At 39.3% G+C, this 22,986-nt stretch overlaps 1 protein-coding gene across 8 annotated transcripts in view; it reads right to left on the bottom strand.

The window, feature by feature from the left end:
• Nucleotides 1–5,609: 5,609 nt before the first annotated feature.
• The window catches only part of LOC131236981 (vacuolar protein sorting-associated protein 26A), a 106,834-nt gene continuing 89,457 nt past the window's right edge, over nucleotides 5,610–22,986 (bottom strand). For all 8 annotated transcript variants that reach the window (XM_058234573.1, XM_058234578.1, XM_058234575.1 and 5 more), the window contains 3 exons: nucleotides 13,797–13,852; nucleotides 13,010–13,185; nucleotides 5,610–6,041 (listed from right to left, as the gene is read on the bottom strand). In XM_058234573.1, the coding sequence (XP_058090556.1) occupies nucleotides 5,863–6,041; nucleotides 13,010–13,185; nucleotides 13,797–13,852 (411 nt within the window). In that variant the 3' untranslated portion in view covers nucleotides 5,610–5,862. The remainder of the gene's footprint in view (nucleotides 6,042–13,009; nucleotides 13,186–13,796; nucleotides 13,853–22,986) is intronic.

Here is a 22,986-nt window from a genome sequence, read left to right as displayed (position 1 = left end):
ATTTCTCACACACTTCACTCCAGGCTCAAGTTGTGCATTTCTGGATACTATTTGGACTTAATTCCCGAAATGGTTGTCAAGCCCAGTAAGACGGTCATAACCATATAGTTTCGCGGTAATTAGACTTTCGACGTGCGGTCCAGGTCCGATACGGAGTTTTAAGATGCTCCCGAGAGCAACTGGATTTTGAGATTAATCCTAGATTTTTAAGTAATGTAGAGTCAGTGATTCTACTGGTTTCGGGTCTTGTAGTTCGTATAGAAAGTGATTCGAGCTAATCCACCGAGTAATTCAGTTTAGTACTTAATTAATTTTCATCTAATTTCTAAAGGATTCGGTCCTTGGTAATTTCCGCCTGAGGTGGTACTCGGGTCTTTGTACAGATTTTTTCGAGACGTTACAACTGTCCTCATGGAATTGAGGGAAGGTTGTCCAAGGATGACGTTGTACGACGAGGGTGTGTTGACTACCAAGAAGTCGACCAACAAGGTGACCTGGTTTTACCCTTTTTATGTTGTGATTGGGAGAGAGATCACTCCCTCTGATATCACTTTATCACCAACAAAGCCGTGAAGTGGGGTCCGAATAGGTTGGAGGTGCGATCTATCGATTCTCATCTTATTGAACGCTTCAGAATATAAGATGTCAGTCGAGCTTCCTGTATTGACCAGAATGCGATACACATTTAGATTAGCTATAGTCATCGCAAGCAACCACTAGTGCATCGTCATGAGGGTGCTAAATCCCCCGTGCGTCATCCTCTGTGAATGTCAGGTTGCACGGACTCATTCGAGGTTCCTTACTTGGCCTGTCAGCAAGGTGGATGTAATGCTCGGGGTCAGTACTACGGGCGTGGGCTTTTCGATCTTGGTTCGCATCCCCGTCTCCTGACGACCCCCATATATTGTCCGAATCTCAATGGGGTCATCCGCTGCTCAACTCGATGGTTCATCCATCCGAGGTTATTTCTTTTCTTTCACATATTTCCATAGATGCCCTTTGCGGATAAGAGTTTCGATCTCTTCTTTCAAGTCGACACAATCGCTAGTGTTGTGCCCGTGGTCGCGATAAAAGTGACAGTATCTGAGCTTGTCTTGCAAACCCGATTTTGTCTTCATGCAGCTCAGCCAATGGAAAAACTTCTTATTCTGAATGTCTAACAGGATCTGCTCTTGAGAGGTATTGAGGGGAGTATACGAGTTGAATTTACTTTCCGGCCTCCTACTCGGCCTTCGATCACGAGAGGTGCTTTCGTCAGATCTTCTTTTGTTTACTTGTGACAACACTTCATCTTTCCGCTTCTTGTCTTTGGATGAATATTCCAAGCCTTGGTTATTCTTTTGCGAGCTGAAGAACTCTTTAGCGTTCGAATACTTCTGAGCCCTACTTATGAGTTCTCCAAGCATAGTTGGTGGATTCTTTCTTATTGAGAAAAGGAATCTTCCATCCCGAAGCTTGAATATCATCGTGGTTAGCGCAGTTGTATCAGAGTAATCATCTACTTGTAGTGCCTCCTCATTGAACCATTAGACGTAATCCTTCAACGATTCCCCATTCTTTTATTCGGCAGTGAGTAAATGAGTAGATGGCTTACGACACTTCTTACCAATGATGAATTGTGTCAGGAAGGATCCGCTGAGCTCAGCAAACGAGCCGATCGAATTCGGCTTCAACTGTCGATACCAATTTCTTGTAGCTCCCGTGAGGGTTATGGAAAAAGCCCTGCACATCATCGGTTCTGAGGTGGATTGAAACTGCATCCAGGGGAAGTAGGACTCCGTGTGTTCGGTCGGATCGCCAAAACCGAAATACTAGATGATGGGGGGTATCTGAAACCTGGGGGGCATGACTACACCCATTATGTCGCTTGTGAAAGGAGGCTTTGTCTCCTCCATCATTACTTCAACCGCTGTGAGGGCCTGCGCCTGGTAATCCTAACGCATGGTGTTGATCTGACCTCGAAGTTCCTTGAGCTAAGTTTCCTAGGGGTCTCTGTTCTCGACTACTGCTTCCCGAGCGTGATCGGGCTTAGGAGTCCTCCTGAGTCTTCTCTATTCTAGCTCATGATGAAGATCAGTCGAAGCCAGTGCCGAGGTCTCAAAGACGTGTGTTAGGGCTCAATTCGACGGCTCCCGCATTCGTGTCGGGATCCGAGCAGATGCACCTTGTGAAGCGCCTTAAGACGCTGAAGGTGCTAGACATTCTGCAATCACCGGAGCATTTACCTCTTGATCAATAGGTGGATGTTGTCTGTTCATCTACTCCTTATCTAGCTGACCCCATTGACCAACATCTCCACTTGGTTCTGCAACGCTTGATATTTGCCTCCTCGATTCCTAGATCGTTGAGTAGGCTCTGTAGGTACAGAGTCGATCTGTAACCCGAAAGTCGAATTCTGAGCTCTAAATAGCTTGAGGTCAGTTGCAACAGTCGATGCGTGTACTTTCTTCTTTCCTTTCGCCATTTCTCATCGATAAAGTAAGAGTGGTTTTTTGTTTCTTTCCCTCAGACGACACCAAAATGTTGATATAGAAATCTAGCTCACCCCTTCCGAGCTCCAAACACTTGCGCCGAGCCCTGTATACCTGCATGGGAAGAAGACAAAGGAGACCCTGGCTAGAGTAGGGGACCCTCCGATGCCAAAGTCAGGTTAGGAGTCTGGGTCTAGGTAATGTAGGTGGGGGTTTGGGTGAGAGATTTTGCGTACCTGTTCCTATAGATATGTCTCATATTTATACCTTTCTCTTGAGATGAACGTGTCCGTCATTCTCGACACGATTCTTGCCGTTGAGCGAGAATGGCGCGCACGCTGATGTTGGCCGGTACCCTGAGATCGTGCGCCGGATGTTGCTCCAGACATGTATTACTGGAGTTGATTCCTAAGCGTAATTATAGGACACTCCTTTGTCCGAACCAATCATTACAATCCGAGCCCACAATTGGGTCGGTCCTGGTCGCTTGCTGACAAGGGTTCGATCAGAGTGATCAGGCAAGGTGTGTAATAGCTTCTTTTAGATTCCAAGTTGATGTCAAAGCTCTACAAAAGAACTTGAAAGCTCAACCTTGTTATGACCAGGTCAGTGTATGCGAACCATTACCGATCCGAGGCTCAGCTTAGCTCATCAACCTTCATCATCCGTCCTGTTATGATGATCTCCTTCACTAACCGAATCGGGCTTTCCTCAATTAAGGTCGGAATATGCTTGTCTTGACGCAACTGCCCAATCGGTCGATCCAAGTCTACCTCCATTGAGTTCGGCTCAGATTTTCCCATAACAACAATAATAATTTAAAATATAACGTGACATGTTGTTCGCATGCGCCCAACATGAAACACATGCAGAAGGTGGTCCACTATCACGAATCTCACTTTATTCAAAAAATAACTAAAAATGTTCCACTCGTTGGATTAGCCATGCCATCAAAATCAATGGGCAACCAACAATCTAACCATGATAAGTGCCCAACATGATAAGTGGACTGGCCTGATTTTGATCTTCAAACAACAAGGCCACTCTATGTGCGGCTTGAAAGTATCTAACGCGGGCAGTGCATGGGCTCATCTTGAGAGTAAAAATGCTATCATAAGCAAGCTCGCAAAGAGCAGTGTTCCTGGCACAATGACTAGAATGCCAACCCAGCGGGTCAAACTAGGACTAAGATGAGTCAACCCGGCTCAGCCTTGCACTTGGATTCATCCACCTCAGGACTTGCTCGTCCGACTGGTCAATGAATCTTGGACTTGTGAGTAAACATGAATTGCAGGAGTCCAAAAATTTAAAAACAAAAAATAAAAAAATAAAAAAAAGAAGCCAGAAAACATCTGACCAAAAATCAGGTAAGAAGAATAATGACAGGATTTTTATTTATTTATCTAATCAGGGTGTATTTGATTGCACCAAATATGAAATATCATGAAAATGCCACATTCAAACGTGCAAATGTAACACATTCAGCTTTCAAATGCCCTTCATGTGCATCCTGCATTAATTGCATGTATGATCATAAGCACTCCACGCTCCACATATGCTACATGTGCCTTGTTCAACCTTCAAATGTCGGTGCCACATGTGGCAAGTTGTACATGTCATGCATGTACAACGTATATCATCAAATACCTAATTGTGCCATGTATGCCATCATACATCATTAAGCACTCCATGTGTACCCCTTGCATTTCAAGCACTATACTTGCGCTACATATGCCAGTTTTCAGTGTGCACATGTACACACAACGAGGATCCTTCCTTTGTCTAGGTAAATTGATAACCTATCAAAGGTAGTCCAAAACAGCTAAGCTAGATAGCCTGGTGCAAGGCAGCCTGGCCTGGGACAGGACTTTGGCTGCTGCAGGCATGGCTCATAAAAACAAACCACAGACGCAGGCTATATTGGTCTATTGCCCATCGGCTGGACGGTCCTGATTACCCTGCGCATTTGCCACATACGATGAGGATAGCAGTACATAAAATGGTTGATAAAACATGTGCCCCACAGAGCCCTGCCGGGACCAAGTCCGTCCAGGCGGGGGCGGACGCAATCCGCTTCCAATGGAATAAATGGAACTATCGATGTGGAATTTATTTGGGGCCATACTCATAGACACCGTGAGACCCACCATATCAACATCTGCTAACTAAATGTAAGCCCTGCTTGTACAAAATAAGATGCATTGGAACTCAATCTGAGTAATTTCCACAGCCGAGTCAGGCCAGTAATTCCCATCCCATTCTAGAATGGTTTCTACGACTACCACTCAACTCAGTCCCGAGTCATTCTGCAGCTGACTAGCCCCATTTTCACGGGAATGCATGAAGCCTCTTGCAAGGCTAATCGAGGCCAGCATCACTGGAAAATTGAGACCATTCAGGGGCAAGGCCCAAATTATCCATCACCATTAGTGGTTGAACTCGTCCATGTCCTCTACAATATCGTACATACATATGGAGATGATCCTCAGCCAGTCGCAAGCTGAGCCAGTGAATATCATGAGAGTATTGCAGAGAGATGTTGTAACAAAGCTTGGGTCTAAGCTATCACTCTTGAATTGTTGATACTGTCCAATATGAAAAAAGAATGAAAAAAAAAAAAGTGTTTAGCATCCTACATCAGATAGGTAGGTATGCGGAAAAGAAGTGCTACTGTGCTAGAGGGCCATACGAAACAGGAGAGATTGAAGAGAACATGTGAGATCAGGTCCATTCATCCGGAGGGGGCCATAGTATGGCCCAAAAATGGGGCTTGTCCAATCATCACGTGGGATAGTGTATAAGAAAAAACAGATGGCAAAAAAAGGGGGGGGGGGGGAGGGGAGATAACCAAGGATAACCAACTGTGTATATTCACCATATAATCGTGGCCCACCTACTAAGCAAAAAAAAATAAAATTGGCCCACCTGATGAGTCATTCTTGATTCTTGGCCCAATGTATGTACATGATGCCCATGATCTGATGAGCCACCTGGCTCTCTCTCTCTCTCTCTCTCTCTCTCTCTCTCTCTCTCTCACACACACACACACACACACACCTACACTGGAGAAGCATAAGAATCCTGGGCGGTCTAACAGAAAGGATCCAACAACAATAAAATGCATTTCTGCAGCAGCCCAAAAAAGTCGAATTATTCAGAATAAAAGAATAATATAATAACAGATAATTTCAATATTCACATCAAATAGCACTTCACAAGCTCTAGAATACAATCACTAGACAAAATACCTTCACACATCAAATGAAACAGGCTTATATGACAGTATCTTTAAAATTACAGAAATGACCACCCTGCATGCAGAAACATTGCGCTAATGTTCCTATCAAATGAAGGTGCCATATGGATTTTTGCTGGAACATCCCACCGAAAATCACAAAGTTTCTGGGAGGCGGTACATGGTTATTTCTTGCTGCTTGAAATACCGCCGGTCTTCTTCGTCCACAAGAACAAGATTTAAATAATATTTCACACTGAACTTGTTGTTGATGTTGCGGTATGTCGGTGTCAGGTCGTATGGGCTCAAAAACAATCTAACGGGGATCGATTCCCCTGTCAAGATACATGCACAGATGCAGGTGTAAGTAGTTTCGTAACACATGCAAGAGTTGGAAATAGCTTAATCAGGAATGCCATAAATGTGCGTTAGAAACCGTTGGATATAAGCTTCAGTAATCAAAGTTCATCAAACAAATCATGATGCTATATGGCCACATGATCAAGCGTCAAGCTGAGATGCATAGAAATCCTAAAATGAGACATTTGAAGGGAAATAAATAAATGCACATCCCATTACACCAGAGCATAGTTCAAACACCTCAAAACTCAACTTGATCTCCAACGGGGTCAGGTCACAACTCAAAGATTCGACTCGACTCAACTCAATATTTAATACTTGATATGATTTTGACACTTTATGAGTATTAAAAAAAAAACAAAAAAATGGCACGTGCAGTTACAAAAGAAGCAATGGGGTGTCAGTAGCACTTGGGTCTTGAATTTGAGGGCCTGTGTTTGAATTCTATGGCCTGCCATTTAATTGTTATACTAAAAAGCACTCGCCCAGTGAATGACTCGGCTCAAGTCATGTCAAGTCACGTTGAGTCAGCCGAGTCAGCGAGCTAAATCAATGAGTCTTCGAGCTTGCAAGCATCTTGGTGTCACAGCTCGAAATCACGTTGAGTCAAGTAACCAAGTTTCAGAACTATGCACCAGAGCTTTGAAGTAGAACTATGTAATGCTCTACTAATTTGAAGTATGACCATGCACCAGTGAATGACTCAGCTCGAGTCATGTCGAGTCACATCAAGTCAGCCGAGTCAGTGAGCCGACTCAATTAGTCATTGAGCTTGCAAGCGAGTTTCTTGGTGACTCAGCTCGAAATCTCATTGAGTCGAGTGTCAAGTCACCAAGTTTTAAAACTATGCACCAGAGCTTTGAAGTACAACAATGTAATGCTCTACTAATTTGAGTTTAAATGGACTAGATACTCCATAAACTATTACGCCCCAGGATACAGCGTGGGTACAACCATGAAGATGGCAAGGTAAACTTGATGATACTGAGCAATTCAGCTAGGGTAGCCCAGCCTGGCCCAAGTCCAACTTGCTTTAGGCAGGGGTTTTGGCTGAGCCTTGAGGCCTGTGGATTGGACTTGGGTCTGAGTTTTAGGCCTGATGATTAGAAGGGCTGCACCTGTGCAAGCAGCTGTTTAATGGCCCGATAACTATGCCCAACCCAACCTGACTTGATTAACATTTTGTGGCCTGAGAATGGCCTGGACAGACCGGAGCCTGATTCCTTAGCCCAGGCTGGGTTGAGCTAGGCCTAAAGTTTAGGGCTGTAAATGGGTCAGATATGGCAATATCCGTATCCAATACCCAACTTGGACATCAGATGCGGACACATATTCAGATATTATCCAAACAAGTTGGATACTAATTTTATCTAAAGAAGTTGGATATAAGTTAGATAGGTAATCAGATATCCAACTTATATCGAATTAAAAACTAAAGAATAAGTTAAATACCTAATAAAATTAACAAAAATACCTAAAAATAGAAAGGAAAAAAATATTTTCACCATAGATGAATGCCTACTAAACTAGTAAAGTTTAAAGAATAGAAATTTCCATAACATATTTAGCAAATATCAAGCTATAAATTGTAAAGCATCCAAACAAAAATTTACTGACTTTGACAAAAAATAAAGTCAATTAACAGCAACAGTCACCATATCAACCTCATCATCCACATTAATGCCAATCAACACTGTATAATTTAAATCCTATATTAGTATTTAATATTTTAGTGAAAAATGTTATTAGTTGGAAAAATTATGAAAATGCCTTCGGATAGTTGGGCAAGCGGATATGGATATGGCAATATCTGTATCTGACCTGCCTAGAAGTCAGGTGATCGGGTAAGATTTTGGAAACAGGTAAAAATCCCATATCCGTATCCTCTTTTGTTGAGTTGGATATATCAGGTAAATCGAGTAAACGGATATCCATTGCCAGCCCTGCCTGGACAGAAGACCTTTGCTCATGAGCTGAACTGGGGCATGTTCAGACGAGCCTGGCCTAGTTGCAACCCTACAGATGGTGAATCACCAATTTCGAGCTAATTTCGAACCCATCTAACCCTAGATTGGCAGGGTATGCGGGATGCTGTTCCTCCCAAATTAACATCCATAGTTTTTCAAATAGGATCTGAAACATTCCAATATTGATCTGGGAGAAAAGGAGAGCAATTGGCATCCCATCATAGGTGATTTCTGTTTTCTGTGATGCTTCTAAAAGCAATGTTCTCAAAAAATCCACTCCACTTGCAGTTTGGGGTACATCTAAATACATCCCAAGTCTCAGCTGGCAATTCTGATATATGGATTGGATTTACAACTTTGAACTAAGAGACCTGAGAGATCTAATCCCGCTCCCAGTTCAAGAATCTTAAGAACTGTTTATAAGTAATTATAGATAAGCATCTCTATATCAAATTCTGACAGGTAAAAGTCTGATCAAATAGGATCAAGAAGCCATACCTGGTTTCTATTTATTATTATTATTATTATTTTACGAGCAGCTCTAGCTCAACTTCTGAGTTCATTTCTTGGCTCTCTGTACTTTCCTTTCTTCTCTTTAATACAATTTCAGTTGCTCCAAAAAAATATATTTCTAGTTTCATTACCACAACTGTCCTCAATAACCTAGTAAACTTGACCTAGCACATGACAAGAAACTGATAGCTAAATTTACAATCTTGGCATTTTCTTATCTTCACTTTCCCATCAAACCTTCTACTCCAAATCTTTTTAGAACTATCACATATGCAAGGGCTCCATACCAGATGCATCCTCCATTCACGAACCCTAAAATTTCATTGCCAAACTTTTGCAAACTCAAACACTCCACTATGCCTTGCATCAATCCGGGCAAGGGATAATATTAGAGTTCCTAGAACAGCCATGATCAAGCTATTAATTGGCTGAATTCTTTCCAAAACCATCACATCAGAAGTCTGGGAATGTGAATGACATCAGATACCTCTACATTCTTTCGTCTTTTGACAAGCGGTTCTCTAAGATTCTCTGAGAATAGTAATATTACGAGGTTTAGCTGAATGTAAAAATACATTTGTTGCCCATGATTCCACATCATTTGCTTACAGTAACTAACTGTATTCTTTCTTCTGCTCTGAAATTTCCATTCTCTATGATCTTGGTTGCAAGTGCAGTGGATTTTGTCAAGACGATAAAATATACAAAGAAAACCTAGTAACGGGAACATGGGAGAATCAAATCTGCGCTAGATCAAGACAGCATACCAAGATGCTTTAACAGTGGCAAAAGAGGTTGCATAACCAAAGCTTGTTGTTTAAAATGGAAGAATTAAAGAACTGTTCCCAAAAGCAGATAATAATTCTCCAATGCCAATATGCAGGAATGTGTGCAAAAGAGAGATTACCACCACCCTAAATGCTTAAGACCAACTGCTAATGACATCCTCCAAAATGCTTCTGACCAACTGTAGTGAAAATAATTTAATGCTAAGTGCAACCATCCCCTTAGGCGGCAGTAGCAGCTCATGCTAAGAAAAGCTTCCATGAGAAAAGGGAAACTATGAGAAACTCTAGCAGTCAAAAGTCCTTTCTCCTTCTTGAGCTATAAAAAAAAAACAAAAAAAAAATCAATCCCTCCCGCCCCCGCGGTGGATTCTGAGGGGTCCCCAGAGCATCTTCAATGACATTAGAGCTGTTGTTGCGCAGTCCTTAGCTTTTGAAGGCACTGCCTTTGCCTCCTTGTGTAGTGGGAACTCTTTTCCATTATCTTTTTAATATAATTTCAAGAAGAAGAAGTTTCAGATGCTTTGACCTTTTGCACTTACCATTAGAACTAAAAGATTACACCTCCTGCGAGAGACCAGAAGGTGTTCAAACTACTTGGCTATTTCTCATCCAGACATCATTTGTATTGTTCAAGTGGTGTGTTTGTTAGTCTTGCTAAAAGGCACATTAATGCTGTTTATAGGCAGGCTGTTGTAGAGAATCAATTCTAAAATTCAACTAGGAATCTTACTCTTCAATGAACTCATAAAAGACGGTAGAATTTTCTGACTAAATTTAAAGTCCAGATGACTGTAATACACAAAAGTTCATTGTATTTCTAGCATAAGAAATTCGATGGCAGGAAGAGCAGAAGGTGAAAATAACAGCACGATCCACAACTGAAGCTGCAGAAAAGGTATGTCTTGAATCATGCATTTAGTATATTGTACCCGGCAACCATTTAACAGGGAAAAGGTAAGGGTAAGATAAAAACATCACAAGACATTTACGAACTGGTTAAAGCCGAGATTACCAATATGGAAGCCAAACTAGGAATTGTTGAAATCTACTCCGGTTGGAAGGAAAATTTTGAGAAATGTATCCACAGAAGGGAAATTTTTTAGAATGTCCTAAGACAATTTTTGTGCCTTTATTTTCTGTAACGTATATTATTGTCGCGTAGAGGAATTTTTGTCACCTATATAACTGAAGTCAGCGAAACGGATAGTAACTTTCACATTGCCAAGGTTCCATTTCCCTTGATTTTGATAGGTAACCTCACATCCTCACTGTTTCAATATAGAGCATTGTCCAATTGAGCTAAATGCTCAACCCCAAGATGAATGACTGGAATATTTTTTGTATCAGAGAGATCCTATCCCCAGATCTGTGGGTTATGGACCCACCATGCTTCTGTTGCCCCACCGTGATAGAGAGAATAATTGTTTGAACTCTTTGATGTCTTTTAGCCATTGTTTGAACTCTTCGGTATACTTTTTTTTTTTCGTTTGGGTGACAACAAAATTTATTGCTACAAAACGGAAAAGAAAAATTACAGAATGGGCAACTAATGGCCGATAGAGAGTGACCCTGTCATCATTCCCTCACAAGAGAGCATATCAGCCACACAGTTGACACCTTTAAACACTAAAGAATAAGAAGCACCAAAGGCTGAGAAAAGGCAAAAATCTCACTGATACAGGAAGCAAGCATCCATGGACCCACAGCGTTACCCAACGCCCACTACGACAACATCCGCATGCTTCTTGCAGTGATTAGCTTCCCAGAGAAAGATGGCTCACCAACCAAATCTCTCTAAGCGCTACCAACTCAGCCTTCATTCTGATTGGTTCCACTAACCCGCATGGACCGAAGAAAGCAATCGAAACAATAAGCTCCACTACCTGCACGGACATCAGAAAGTACCCAACACCTCTCCCTTCTCATTTCTCAGCATACCATCTATACCAAAGAACCAGAAATACCCCACTATCAACCCTCAAAATTGAGCTTCATGCAACCACCAGGAGGTGGCTTCCAATCATTATTCACCCTATTCGCCTTCCTAATCATTTCCTGATTGATCGCGTCCCAAGTTCTTTTGTTATCTTTGAACTACCAACACTTGTTTTCATTCATCTGCTAAACTACAAATCCTGACTTATATATAGTGAGATTTTTTCTTTTCTTTTCTTTTTGAGACAACAATCAATCAGTGTTTTCAGTAGCGCTCATAGCATAGCATACGCTACGTAGCATAGCGTAGCTAAAACTCTACGTAGTGTATGCAGGTAGCGTAAGCTACAGGGCAAGTAGCATAAGCTACAAAGCATGTAGCGTACACTACATGTAACGTAGAGTAGGTAGGCTTATGCTACCTAAAATCTCTTCTTTTTTTAAGTTTTTCTTCTATGCTAGTTCAACACCGATTTCAAAATGGTGGTGACTCATCCCCATCACACGTGGCACTGCATTAGATCAATCTGGACGATCTAAATTGTGGTCCATATTGTGGATAAAGCACTTAGATCAATCCAAACCATCCAAATTGCAGTCCATATTGTGAATTTGTGATGTTTCAATAAATAAAATGAAGAGGTCACACTTAGAGATGTCTGAAGGCAACAGAGAGATTTCGAATGGAAATATGTGGTTAACGATCTAGATTCGCAGTAAAAAACTCGTAGGAATTATGCATTTTGTAATTTTTATCATATTTTTCTATTATTTTAATTAAAGTATTGTGTAGCTTACGCTATAAGCTACACGCTATAGAGGGTCAAACGCTACGCGATATTTAAAACGCTGCAATCAATTTATTAGAATGGGCTGAAGCCAAAGAATACAAAAGAAAGAAAAATAAAATTACACCCCTAATGCACTACAAATCTGACCACAAAGCGGGAAAATGATCGGCAACTAATACATTAGATGCTCGCGCCCATTCCTTGACATTCAATTTAGCCCTATTGAATACTTCTGCTATCAAACCCCTTTGGTTTCTGAAACAACGATTGTTCCTTTCCAACCAAATATTCCATAAACCTGCGAGAAGACATAAGTACGAAATCCATTTCCCGACTTTACCTTTGCCCCATCCATGCCAAGCTAGGAAAAACTGATTAATTGAACTTGAGACAACCCATGCAATTCGGAATAGCTTGAAAAAACCTTCCTGAATTTTTGTAGCGAAAGAGCAATGGATAAAGAGATGATCCACCAATTCCCCATCTTGAAAGCATAATAAACATACATTTGGTATAATCATATTATGCTTCCACAAATTATAAATCGTGAGAACCTTATGTCTTCCCATTAACCAAGCAAATATGGTTTAACAACAAAACAAAGGTGAACTCTGCATAAAGTACACAACTTCACCACATCCTCTGTTTTTACCTAAATTTATGGCTCAGTTTAGTGCGCCAAACCACCCCCCCCCCCCCCCCCCAAAAAAAAGAAGTAATAGTTATTTGTATGGTAAAGTACCCATTGTCATGAATAATGTATGATAAAGTATTCATAAAGTGCTTCATGCTAGAAACTTAATGGCACCATCTGTTTATGAAGTTATGCCAGATGAAGCTTAAAAATTGTACTATATGCTATTAAGGAGAGATTTAACCAACCAATCACATTCAGATGGGCATCTGCATAGAACCATGTATGAGATGTTAAGCAAGGTGTTGAATATACCTCTGACTGGAGCACCATCCATCAGCTCATATTTTGCAAGGGTCTCTGTCTCAACGTATGTATTAGACCCTGATCCTGTTGACTCACGGCGTCTAATCTCAAGCTCCATATTCTTTATCTTAATTCTTACAAGAAGAAAATATATTTTTCCTATTATGACATCCTTCAGATGATACCTGGGCATGGAAAGCTCCCATTAGTAAAGATGAATCTCCATTGCCAACTTAGGGTAAGTTTAGTTGTTCATAATAACCAAGTTTGATAAGATGTGCTCATGTCAAAACATGGTTTAGGTATGAACAAACATCCCACCCTTATTTCAATCATGTTTTGGGGAGGGGTAAAAGGGCTAGTCTGCTAAATTTGGGTTATGTTTTTCACACCATCCCAAACACGAAGAACATGAATTTGACTGGGAAGCCCCTGCTAACCTAAACTTATGAGGCACACCCAAACTTTACCACAAGTTGTAAATAACAGTATTGTTAGGGTAATCTTGGCAATGGAGTTGGGAGGTACCAACATCTGTCCAAACTAATAAGCCATTCATTTCATGTCCTGCATGGAATGAACGGATACGGATTCCGGGTGGAAAAGCTGAAAGGGATAGCCATCTTAATGAGGCTACTAATTTCAGTGCCTTTCCAGAAACTCTTCATTTTCAGCAGGTGACCTCAAACCATCATTGCCGGAAATGTGCATTGAGATACTTCCAAAAACACCATAAGTTATGACCTCACGTTGCATTCTTAGTTGGCCGCTCTAGCATGGAACACTGTAAACTTACTTGCTTTTACTGTACTCGAACTCGATGTGTAGGCAATCTTCAATTCCAACTTCCATCTGCATGACAAGGCATCATTAGCATTGTAGAAAATATATGAAGCATAAGTAACCCACTTTAGTTGGCATGGTTCCAACTGCTAGGAATACATATGTTATTGGACATGGGCTGTTATATGACCCATCTACAGCCCATATATGTCTAGGGCATAATGGATGTTCTTACTTTTGTTATTAAGGCACTATTGTAATTATTCACAACTATGGTAATAAACAAAGGGTGGGGGGGCTTCCCCATTCCCTTTCTTTTCCTTCTTCTATTTACTTGAGGTGAATTTTTAAAGTCATTAGGGGTTGATCTACATGAATTCTCTTCCAACAACCATATGATGGGTCGTGTAATCGTATCATGAATGCATGTAAGTTCCATTTTCTTATAACAACATTGTAATAGACAAAAGTGGGCCATTGTGAGTGTGGTCAGATTTGCACGTATAGCCAGATCCGAGATCTAAAGTGTGTATGAAAGTTGTGAATGGCAAGGATTAGAGAACAAGTGTATGTGTGAAGTTTTTGGATTAAGCAGTGCTATCAAGGGATCACGTTCATTGATATATGTGTTGAATAAGTTAAAAGTTAAACGTTCTTGCCTTACGTATTTGATTTCACCTACATCAATGGATGTCAAAAATGAAGACAAAACTAATCTTTTGTCTCCATCTGAGTTAATGAACTTATAAATAACATCGACTAAACTCAATGAAGCAAATTACGTGCAATGGGCCACATTGGTAGAGGTTGTCCTTATGGGAAAAAGGAAATTACAGTATTTGACTCCCAAACCTGAAGAAAGTTCAATAAAATACGAAGATTGGGTAACTGAGGATGCTCAAATTAGAGTGTTGTTATGGAACAGTATGGAGCCTCAGATTAGTGCGAATGCTCTCTTTTTAAAGACAACAAAGGAAGTCTAAGATAATTTGAGAGAGATGTATTTAGGCAAAAAATAATAATTTAACTCGGATCTATGAGTTACTCCAGAATATCTTCACTCTTCAATAGGGAGAAAAGAGCGACTATTATTCAAATTAGAGCACGAATTAGGTGGTAGAGGATGCTCACATTAGAGTGTTGTTATGGAACAATATGGAGCCTCAGATTAGTAAGAATGTTATCTTTTTGAAGACAATAATGGAAGTCTAAGATCATCTACAAGAGTTGTATTTAGGCGAAAAGAATTTAACTCGGATCTACGAGTTACCGCGGTCTGCAAAATATCTTCATCTTCAATAAGGAGATAAGAGCGTTAAAGTGTATTATTCAACCTCGATAGGCATGTAGAAAGAATTGAATGTATAACAACTCATGTCTATTAATTATGAGTATAAGACGACAGAGAGGAATTTTGTATTGCTAAGTTCCTCTTTGGTCTTCACTTGAGTTCGAGCTTGTATGAGCTCAAAATCCTTAGAGGCAGTGAGATCATCAATCATTGAAGCCTTCGCTCATGTTCGGCGTGCGGTGAGCACACAAAGTTCACCTTTTCCAGATCACTCTACAATTACTTTTGCTTCCGATAGGGGAGATGAGGGAAAGTCGTGGTGGCCATTTTGGTGGTAGAGATTCAAGGGGAGGTCGCTTTGGAGGCAAATAGTTGGCAAGACCATGGTACAAATTTCAGTAGTAGCCACGATCGTGGTCATGGTAATCAGCAATGCACTCATTGTAGTCATGGTAACTATATTGCCTATATGTATTGAGACCTTGTTGGTAAGCCTACTTGCGCGAATCAGGTTCATTCTTCCGATAATGGCACTAAGGGTTATGTTTCCAAGCTCATCTACTCTATTTATGAGCCTAGTACTATAAGTGAAACAGTTACACTGTCCAAGGCATAATATACCAAACTTCTAAAGGATCATTCCAATATGTATCATCATTCACAACTACTCTTGTACAGTCAAGTATCATCTGTCGTGCATCGTCTGATAGTGTTCCCTAAGTCATTGACTTAGGAGCTTCAGATCATATGATCGATAAGCATGGTGTATCGTCTCAGTTAGTACAACCCGCGTCCATTTCTTCTATCACATTAGCTATGGTACTTCAAGTCGTATGTGTGGGTTGGGCACTGCTTGTCATACCCCATCACTTTCATCATCACCAGTACTTCATATCCCAAATTTTCCTTTTGTTGTCTTTGAGTACGCTCACCAAATCTTTAAATTGTTCTGCCACATTTATCCTTCTTATTGTGAATTCCAAGATCTAAAGACGAGAAGGATGATTGGTGGAGGGCATGAAGCAAATAGACTCTATTACCTCGATAGTGGAATAATTGGAGTTGCATTACGGAAAGATCACTCCACATCAATAGCATTCCAGCGTTGGTCATCCCTCCTTAAGTAGTTTAAAGAGTCTAGTTCCCCCGTTGTTGCATATGTTTAGGTGAAACTTGTGAGTTGTGTAAGCACTATAGAGTATCATTTCTTCTTATTGTCAACAAGAGAATTGATAAATCTTTTTATTTAGTACATTTTGATATTTGGGATCCAGTTCATCTTACCAGTTTATTTTCTTTCAAGCATTTTGTTATTATGTGGATGATTATTCTCGTTTGACATGGCTATATTTAATGAAAGATTGGTCAAAAGTGTTTTGTTGTTTTAAATAATTTCATATGGAAGCACAAACTCAATTCAATTTTAAGGTTTGTGTTCTACATTCAGATAATGCTAGGGAATATTTACGTCATGACTTTAACTTATAACGCTCATTGTTGAGGGTCAAATATTGCATATTGGACCCCATGTATTACTTATGTTTATGAACATGATAATGCTTAATGTTCTATTTTAATCATGCTTGTGTTGCAAGGTGAATTCAAGAGCTTAGATTGAAAAGGATGTTAAAAGCATGGATTTAACACTTAAGAGTCACCAAAGTCAAGAATGGATCTTTCAAGACCAAGAATGAAGAATGCACATACTGAAGATCCAAGATCCAAGAAAACCAAGTCAAGAATGAATAGAATCAAATTTTTGAAGTAAAATTCGGTGATCCTCGACTAGTCCTGGCTCCGACTCGACCAGTCGAAGGTTGACCGGTCGAAGGTGCCTCAACTCGAACTCCAGGGAGCAAAACTTCTAAATCTTCGTCCTACTCGACCAGTCAAAGGTGGCCCACGACCAGTCGAGGGTTACGCAAAAGTTGCGCAGACTGCGTAAATTTGAGACAGTTTCCGGAAATTTCCACTAGGTGCAAAAGTTTAAGCCCTAAAACTATAAATAGGGGTCCCTAGGGCACTCTTGCATATCAGCTAGGGCTTAGGGAGTGGAGCAAAAGCATGGAGAAGCCGTCGCCAAGAGTTTTTCATCCTTTTCCTTAATTGTTTTTATGTTTTTCTTAAGAGATTCTTAGTTCAATCATGTCTATGGTTGGCTAAACCTTTTAGCTAGGACTAAGAGGTGAAGCTTATAGCGTGATGAGATGTTTCTATTGCTTTGATTCATGTTTATATTGAACTCTCTTTGATTCTAGTTTGATTATAAGGAATACTTTCAGTTTTTAATGGTTTGTTATGACTCAAATTACAATAGATCTGCGATAGCTTTGAGTATGTTCTTTTCATGTATTGAGATTGTGAAATTAGGAAATCCTGTTGTTCACCATCGTCCCTTGGGCATGGTTAGATGATGGAATCCTCCCTAACTTTCACAATTCTCTCAGATTGGTTGTGGGATTGGTAAATCCTGTTGTTTGCCTTGTCTCCTGGGCATGGTTTTGTGATGGAATCACTTCCAGTTCTCACACCTCTCATCTATTGAGAATTAGGTCAAAGGAAGTTCAGATTTGATTTTACTGAGATATCTTCTAATTGGATAAGATGGGTCTCTAATTCCAGTTGTGTCTTTGAATCAAGCATAGATCTTCCTGATCTCTACAAGTGGATCCTTGGAAACCCTAGTTTCGCACCTTTGAATTTCTTAAAATTTTTCATTAAATCTCTCACAATTACTCTCTATACTTCCAGATTTAGGTTTTCATCTTTTTCTAGTTCTAGTTCTAGTTGCTTTCAAAAGATACACAAGTTCCGTCCCTGTGGATTCGACCTCGGTCTTACCGAGATTATTACTACATCGCGACCCTACACTTGGGGTTGTGAACACTCATCTCATCGCATTATTCACCAAACTTCATTTGCACACACACCAGAACAAAATGGAATAGTTAAACGTAGGAACCGTCATTTACTTGAGGTTGCTAGAGTGTTGACGTTGAATATAAAGGTTTCGAAAAAAATTTGGAGCGATTCAATCTTAACTGCATGCTACCTAATAAATTGGACGCCTTCATCAATTTTAGATGAAAAGTCACCTCTCTTTATCTTATTTCCTCAAATTTCTTCCTACTCTATTCCTCCAATGGTGTTCAGTTGCATGTTTCGTGCATCAGCTTGATCATGTTCATGACAAATTTGAACCAAGGGCTCTCAAGTGTATTTTTCTTAGGAACTCCCATACGGCCGTACGAGCTTGTACCCAATGGGCATAGAAATGTTATAATCTTGGCTCCTAGAGACACTGTGTCAAATGATGTCGCATTCTTTAAATAAAATCCATATTTCTCTAAGGAAAGTCTTTACAGTTGGAAGAGCTCCATAATTACTCTTCCCATTACACCGAATACTACTGCTGGACTCATGCAATACGCAAATCGACCTTTACAAGTGTACTTCAAATGTTCCAAACGTGAAGATGAAGTACATACAAGTATGACTTCTACCAATCCTCTTGATCCATCAAAAGATCATCATTCATCTGAGTCATTGCCTATACCATTAGATGAAGGTAATTTACCTACTGATCTTCATAAGGGTATATGTTCATGTGCTTAGCATCCTATTTCCAATTTTGTTTCATTCAGTGGTTTATCTCCTTCATTTTTACAAGTTGCTTTGTCTCTATCATCTATGTTTATTCACCATTCTTTCCAAGAGGCTCTCAATTGCCATGGGTGGAAATGAGCTACAAAAGAAAAGATGTGTGCATTTTACATAATCAAACTTGGACATTAACTAAATCACTTGCTAAAAAGTGTGTAGTTGGGTGCAATTGGGTGTATACGGTAAAATGCAATCATGATGGCTTGGTAGATCGTTTGGAAGCCCGGTTAATTGCTAAAGGATACCCTCAAACTCTTCAAGTCAACTATTCGGAGACCTTTCTCACATGTGGCAAAGCTTCACTCAATATACGTGGTTGTTTTTATTTCTGCAAATTTGGATTGGCCACTATATCAGCTTGATGTAAGAATGTTTTCCTCCATGAAGATCTGGCTGAAGAAATTTACATGGAACAACCACTCGGATTTGTTGCTCAAGGGCGAATCAGATAAGGTATGTTGTCTTAAGAAATAAATTTATGCGGTGAAACAATCTCCAAGAGTTCGGTTCGACAAGTTTAGTAACCAATTTATGGAGATTTGGCTAAAGAAGTTTACATTGGCAACCACTCGGATTTGTTGCTCAAGAGGAGTCAAAATAAGGTATGCCATCTCAAGAAATCAATTTATGGGTTGAAACAATCTCCAAGAGCTTGGTTTGACCAGTTCAGTAAGGTAGTGTTCATATTCGGAATTAAATATAACCAAACCAACCATTCTGTTTTTGTAAGGCGAAGTGAGACAGGCGCTATTATATTGGTTGCATATGTAAACAACATCATTATGACCAGTGTTCGAAGTATCGATATCACTACAAGTTTCGCTGGCCAAGGATATGGAAACAATATCGATATCGCCGATAATATCGCTGATAACCGGAAATGCGAAGAAACATGGGGAAAATGGTGGAATTTTCAGCGAAACTTTAGGAGATGTTAAAATGTACACATTTGCATATTTAGAAATAAAAAAGTTGCAAAAAGAATGCATACATAACAAGTTTTCATTTAATGGGGCCTTAAAAGCATGTGCTGTTGTAAGAAATCAGTCCAACCATCCCATCCAACCTATTTAACCATCCGACCCTCTATCTAAACATCCATAGATATTGCAAAATATCAACAACACATGATATTTCACCAATAAATCATCAACAATTGGAAAGGAAATGAAAGATTGTGGTCTCAATATCGTGCATGTTGCAATATCAATAATATCGAGATATTATCAATATTATCAATGACAAATTAAACATTACATACAACCATGTGCCCATAAAAGATATTAAAAAAAATTTTAAAAAAATTCTAATAAACAAAATTTTGATGATATCAATACGTTGGCAATATTATTGAAATATTATCGATACACTTATGATATAAGCATTACCTAGTATTTACATAGTAAAAAAATATTGGCGGTACATTGGCGATATTGATGCATTGGCAATATAAGTGACTTTAAGAATTTACATAGTTAAAAATATTGGTGATTACATTAGCGATATTGATACATCGGCGATACTTAGCTATACATTGCTAATACTTGGAATATTGGATACTACCAACGTTATCGGTACCGCTGAGCTGGAGATAAAGATAATATCGGAGATAATTTGAACACTGATCATGACAAGTAGTGATAGTACAAGTATTAACGAGTTGAAGCAATTCTTATAGCAACATTTCTATATGAAAGACTTGGATCGTCTTCAATATTTCCTAAGCATTAAGGTGGCCAAGTCCAAGGTGGGCATCAAGTTGTCGTGACGAAAATATGCGATGGATTTACCAGATGAGACAAGTCTTCTAAAAGCCAAGTCTACCGAGACTCCCATGGATATAAATAAATAAATAAAACTTAGTGTGAATTAGGGTGAGTTTATTGATAATCCAATGAGATATTGTCGACTTGTTGGAAAATTGATTTATCTAACAATTACTCGACCAAATAAATATTGTCTGTGTGGTTAGTTAATTTATGTAGGCTCTTTGGGTCCCCTTATATGGAAGTCGTGCTTAGTATCCTTAGGTATTTAATGTGAGCTCCTAGTTGTGGTATCATTTACAAGTGGAATGACCATCTTTGAGTGGAAGGATATTCTAATGCAAATTGGGCAGGTTCTCCATCTGATAAGCGATCTACATCTGACTACTGCACTTTTGTAGGTGGCAACCTTGTTACTTGGAAGAGAGAAGCAAAGTGTTGTACCCCATTTAAGTATTAAGGCAAAATACAAGGCAATGGCCCATGAAATGTGTGAACTCATTTGGCTAAAGACATTAATGTGCGAACTTGAGTTTATAGTTGAGTTTCTCATGATGTTGTATTGTGATAATCAAGCAACATCTCATACTGCCAACAATCATGTCTATCATGAGGACTGAGCACATCGAGGTCAATTGTCACTTCATCTAAGAGAGTTACTTGCAAGGAAATCGACATGCCACTCGTCAAGTCCTAAAATCAACTAGCAGAAATGCTCATGAAAGCTCCTGGTTGTACTCAATTAGATCGTCTCTTTGTCAAGCTAGGTATTCATGATACATATGCTCCAACTTGAGGGGGGTGATCAAATATGGATTGTTCTATGGCCCATCATTTTCTCTTCCTCCTTTTGTTCTTTCTCCTCTTTTTTTCTCTTTCACTTCTATCAATCATGCCATAATATATAAAGAATTCTTGTATATGTATCCATGTGTATGTGTTTGTGTATCAATTATGTTATATCTCCTCTTAAAAGAAACCAAATTTACGTTTTTCATTTAAAGATACTACATTTGCATTCTGTAGCGTTTTTTTTTTTTTTTTTTTTGTATGGTTATTAACAAGAATCAAAGTATATTCCAATCGGCATAAATTCCAATACAAACAAAATGTACATTTTTTTTGCTATATTTTTATCTAATGTAGGCTATAAATCTATGAATTTCATATATATTGTTATTAGTGGTCCACCTATCTTCAGTTGGCTCACTTATCTATAGTCTTAGTCACTTCAATTAAAAAAAATAAAATAAAATTGGGACATGTTTTAATTAAAAGAAGAGAGGTAGGATGCATGACCCCTCCTAATCCCTCTCTCTTTTCTTTTCTCTCTCTTTCTTAATCACATTTGACACGATATCAGAACGTGATTGATCTGGTAATTGATTTCTCCCTTCATCTTCCACGTTTCTTCTTCTATTTCTTTGAGGTGGAATTCTAAAGTCGTTGGGGGCTGATCTACATGAATCCAGTGTTTTAAATATCGATGATATTGGCCGATATATCCCACGATATATCTTGTATCCCACCATTGCGACACAAAACACACAAGTAGTGCGATATATCCAACATGTTCGATCTGGTGAGCATTTTCGAATTTCAATCCTTTTATTTTATGTAAATCGTGTTAAACTAGTGTCAAATTATTATAAATCCATGATTATTCATTTTTTGCATGAAAAATCATGGATTGGGAGCTTCGATTTTGAGATTTGAAGTTTCGATTTCCCAATTTCTTGCAAATATTTTGCAATCTTTGTGTCCAAACATGAAATCAAACATGTATGCAACCTAATCTAGTGATTCTTCTTTTGCTTTTGAATGTATTGCTTCTGTTTCCACAAGTTTTCTTACATTTTTAAATTATATGAATAGACATTGAATATAATTGCATCAATTCAGTTAGGCAACGCGTAGATTAGGACCCCATACAAAGAAAACCTATTGTGTGTACTTTTCTTTTTTTTTAATGTTTTGATTTATAAGTGTGTATTGATGTCTTTTTTAACAATCACCGAAGTTTCATTGAAAAGTTCAACCAATTTCCCAATGTTTCCAACAACAACAACGATACATTACACGATAAAACCGATATATCTCATGCGATAACCAATACGTATCTGTATCCCAAGAATGCGATACGTAACACGATACCGATATTTCGAACATTGCATGAATCTTCTCTCAACCACCGTATAGTGGGTTGTGTAATTGGGTCCCATGAATGTGTGAGACCCACTTTCATATAGAACCATTGTGATTAACCAAAGTGGGTCATTGTCCATTTGTAGCCAGATTTATGATCAGATTTGAGGTCGAAGATATGTGTGGAAGTTGCATATGGCATGAATTAAAGAGCAAGTGCACGTTTGGAGGTTTTGAAACAAGCAGGGCTATCAAGTGATTGTATTTGTTGAAATACATTATTTTCTAAACTACGTGTTGGGTAAGTTAAACTTAAGTGTTCTTCTCTTAGGTGTTTG

Source organism: Magnolia sinica, chromosome 2, assembly GCF_029962835.1.
Source record: "Magnolia sinica isolate HGM2019 chromosome 2, MsV1, whole genome shotgun sequence".
In the NCBI taxonomy this organism is placed as follows: Eukaryota; Viridiplantae; Streptophyta; class Magnoliopsida; order Magnoliales; family Magnoliaceae; genus Magnolia; species Magnolia sinica.
The sequence above is the reverse complement of the archived record's forward strand: the minus strand, read 5'-3'. Positions and strand labels throughout refer to the sequence as shown.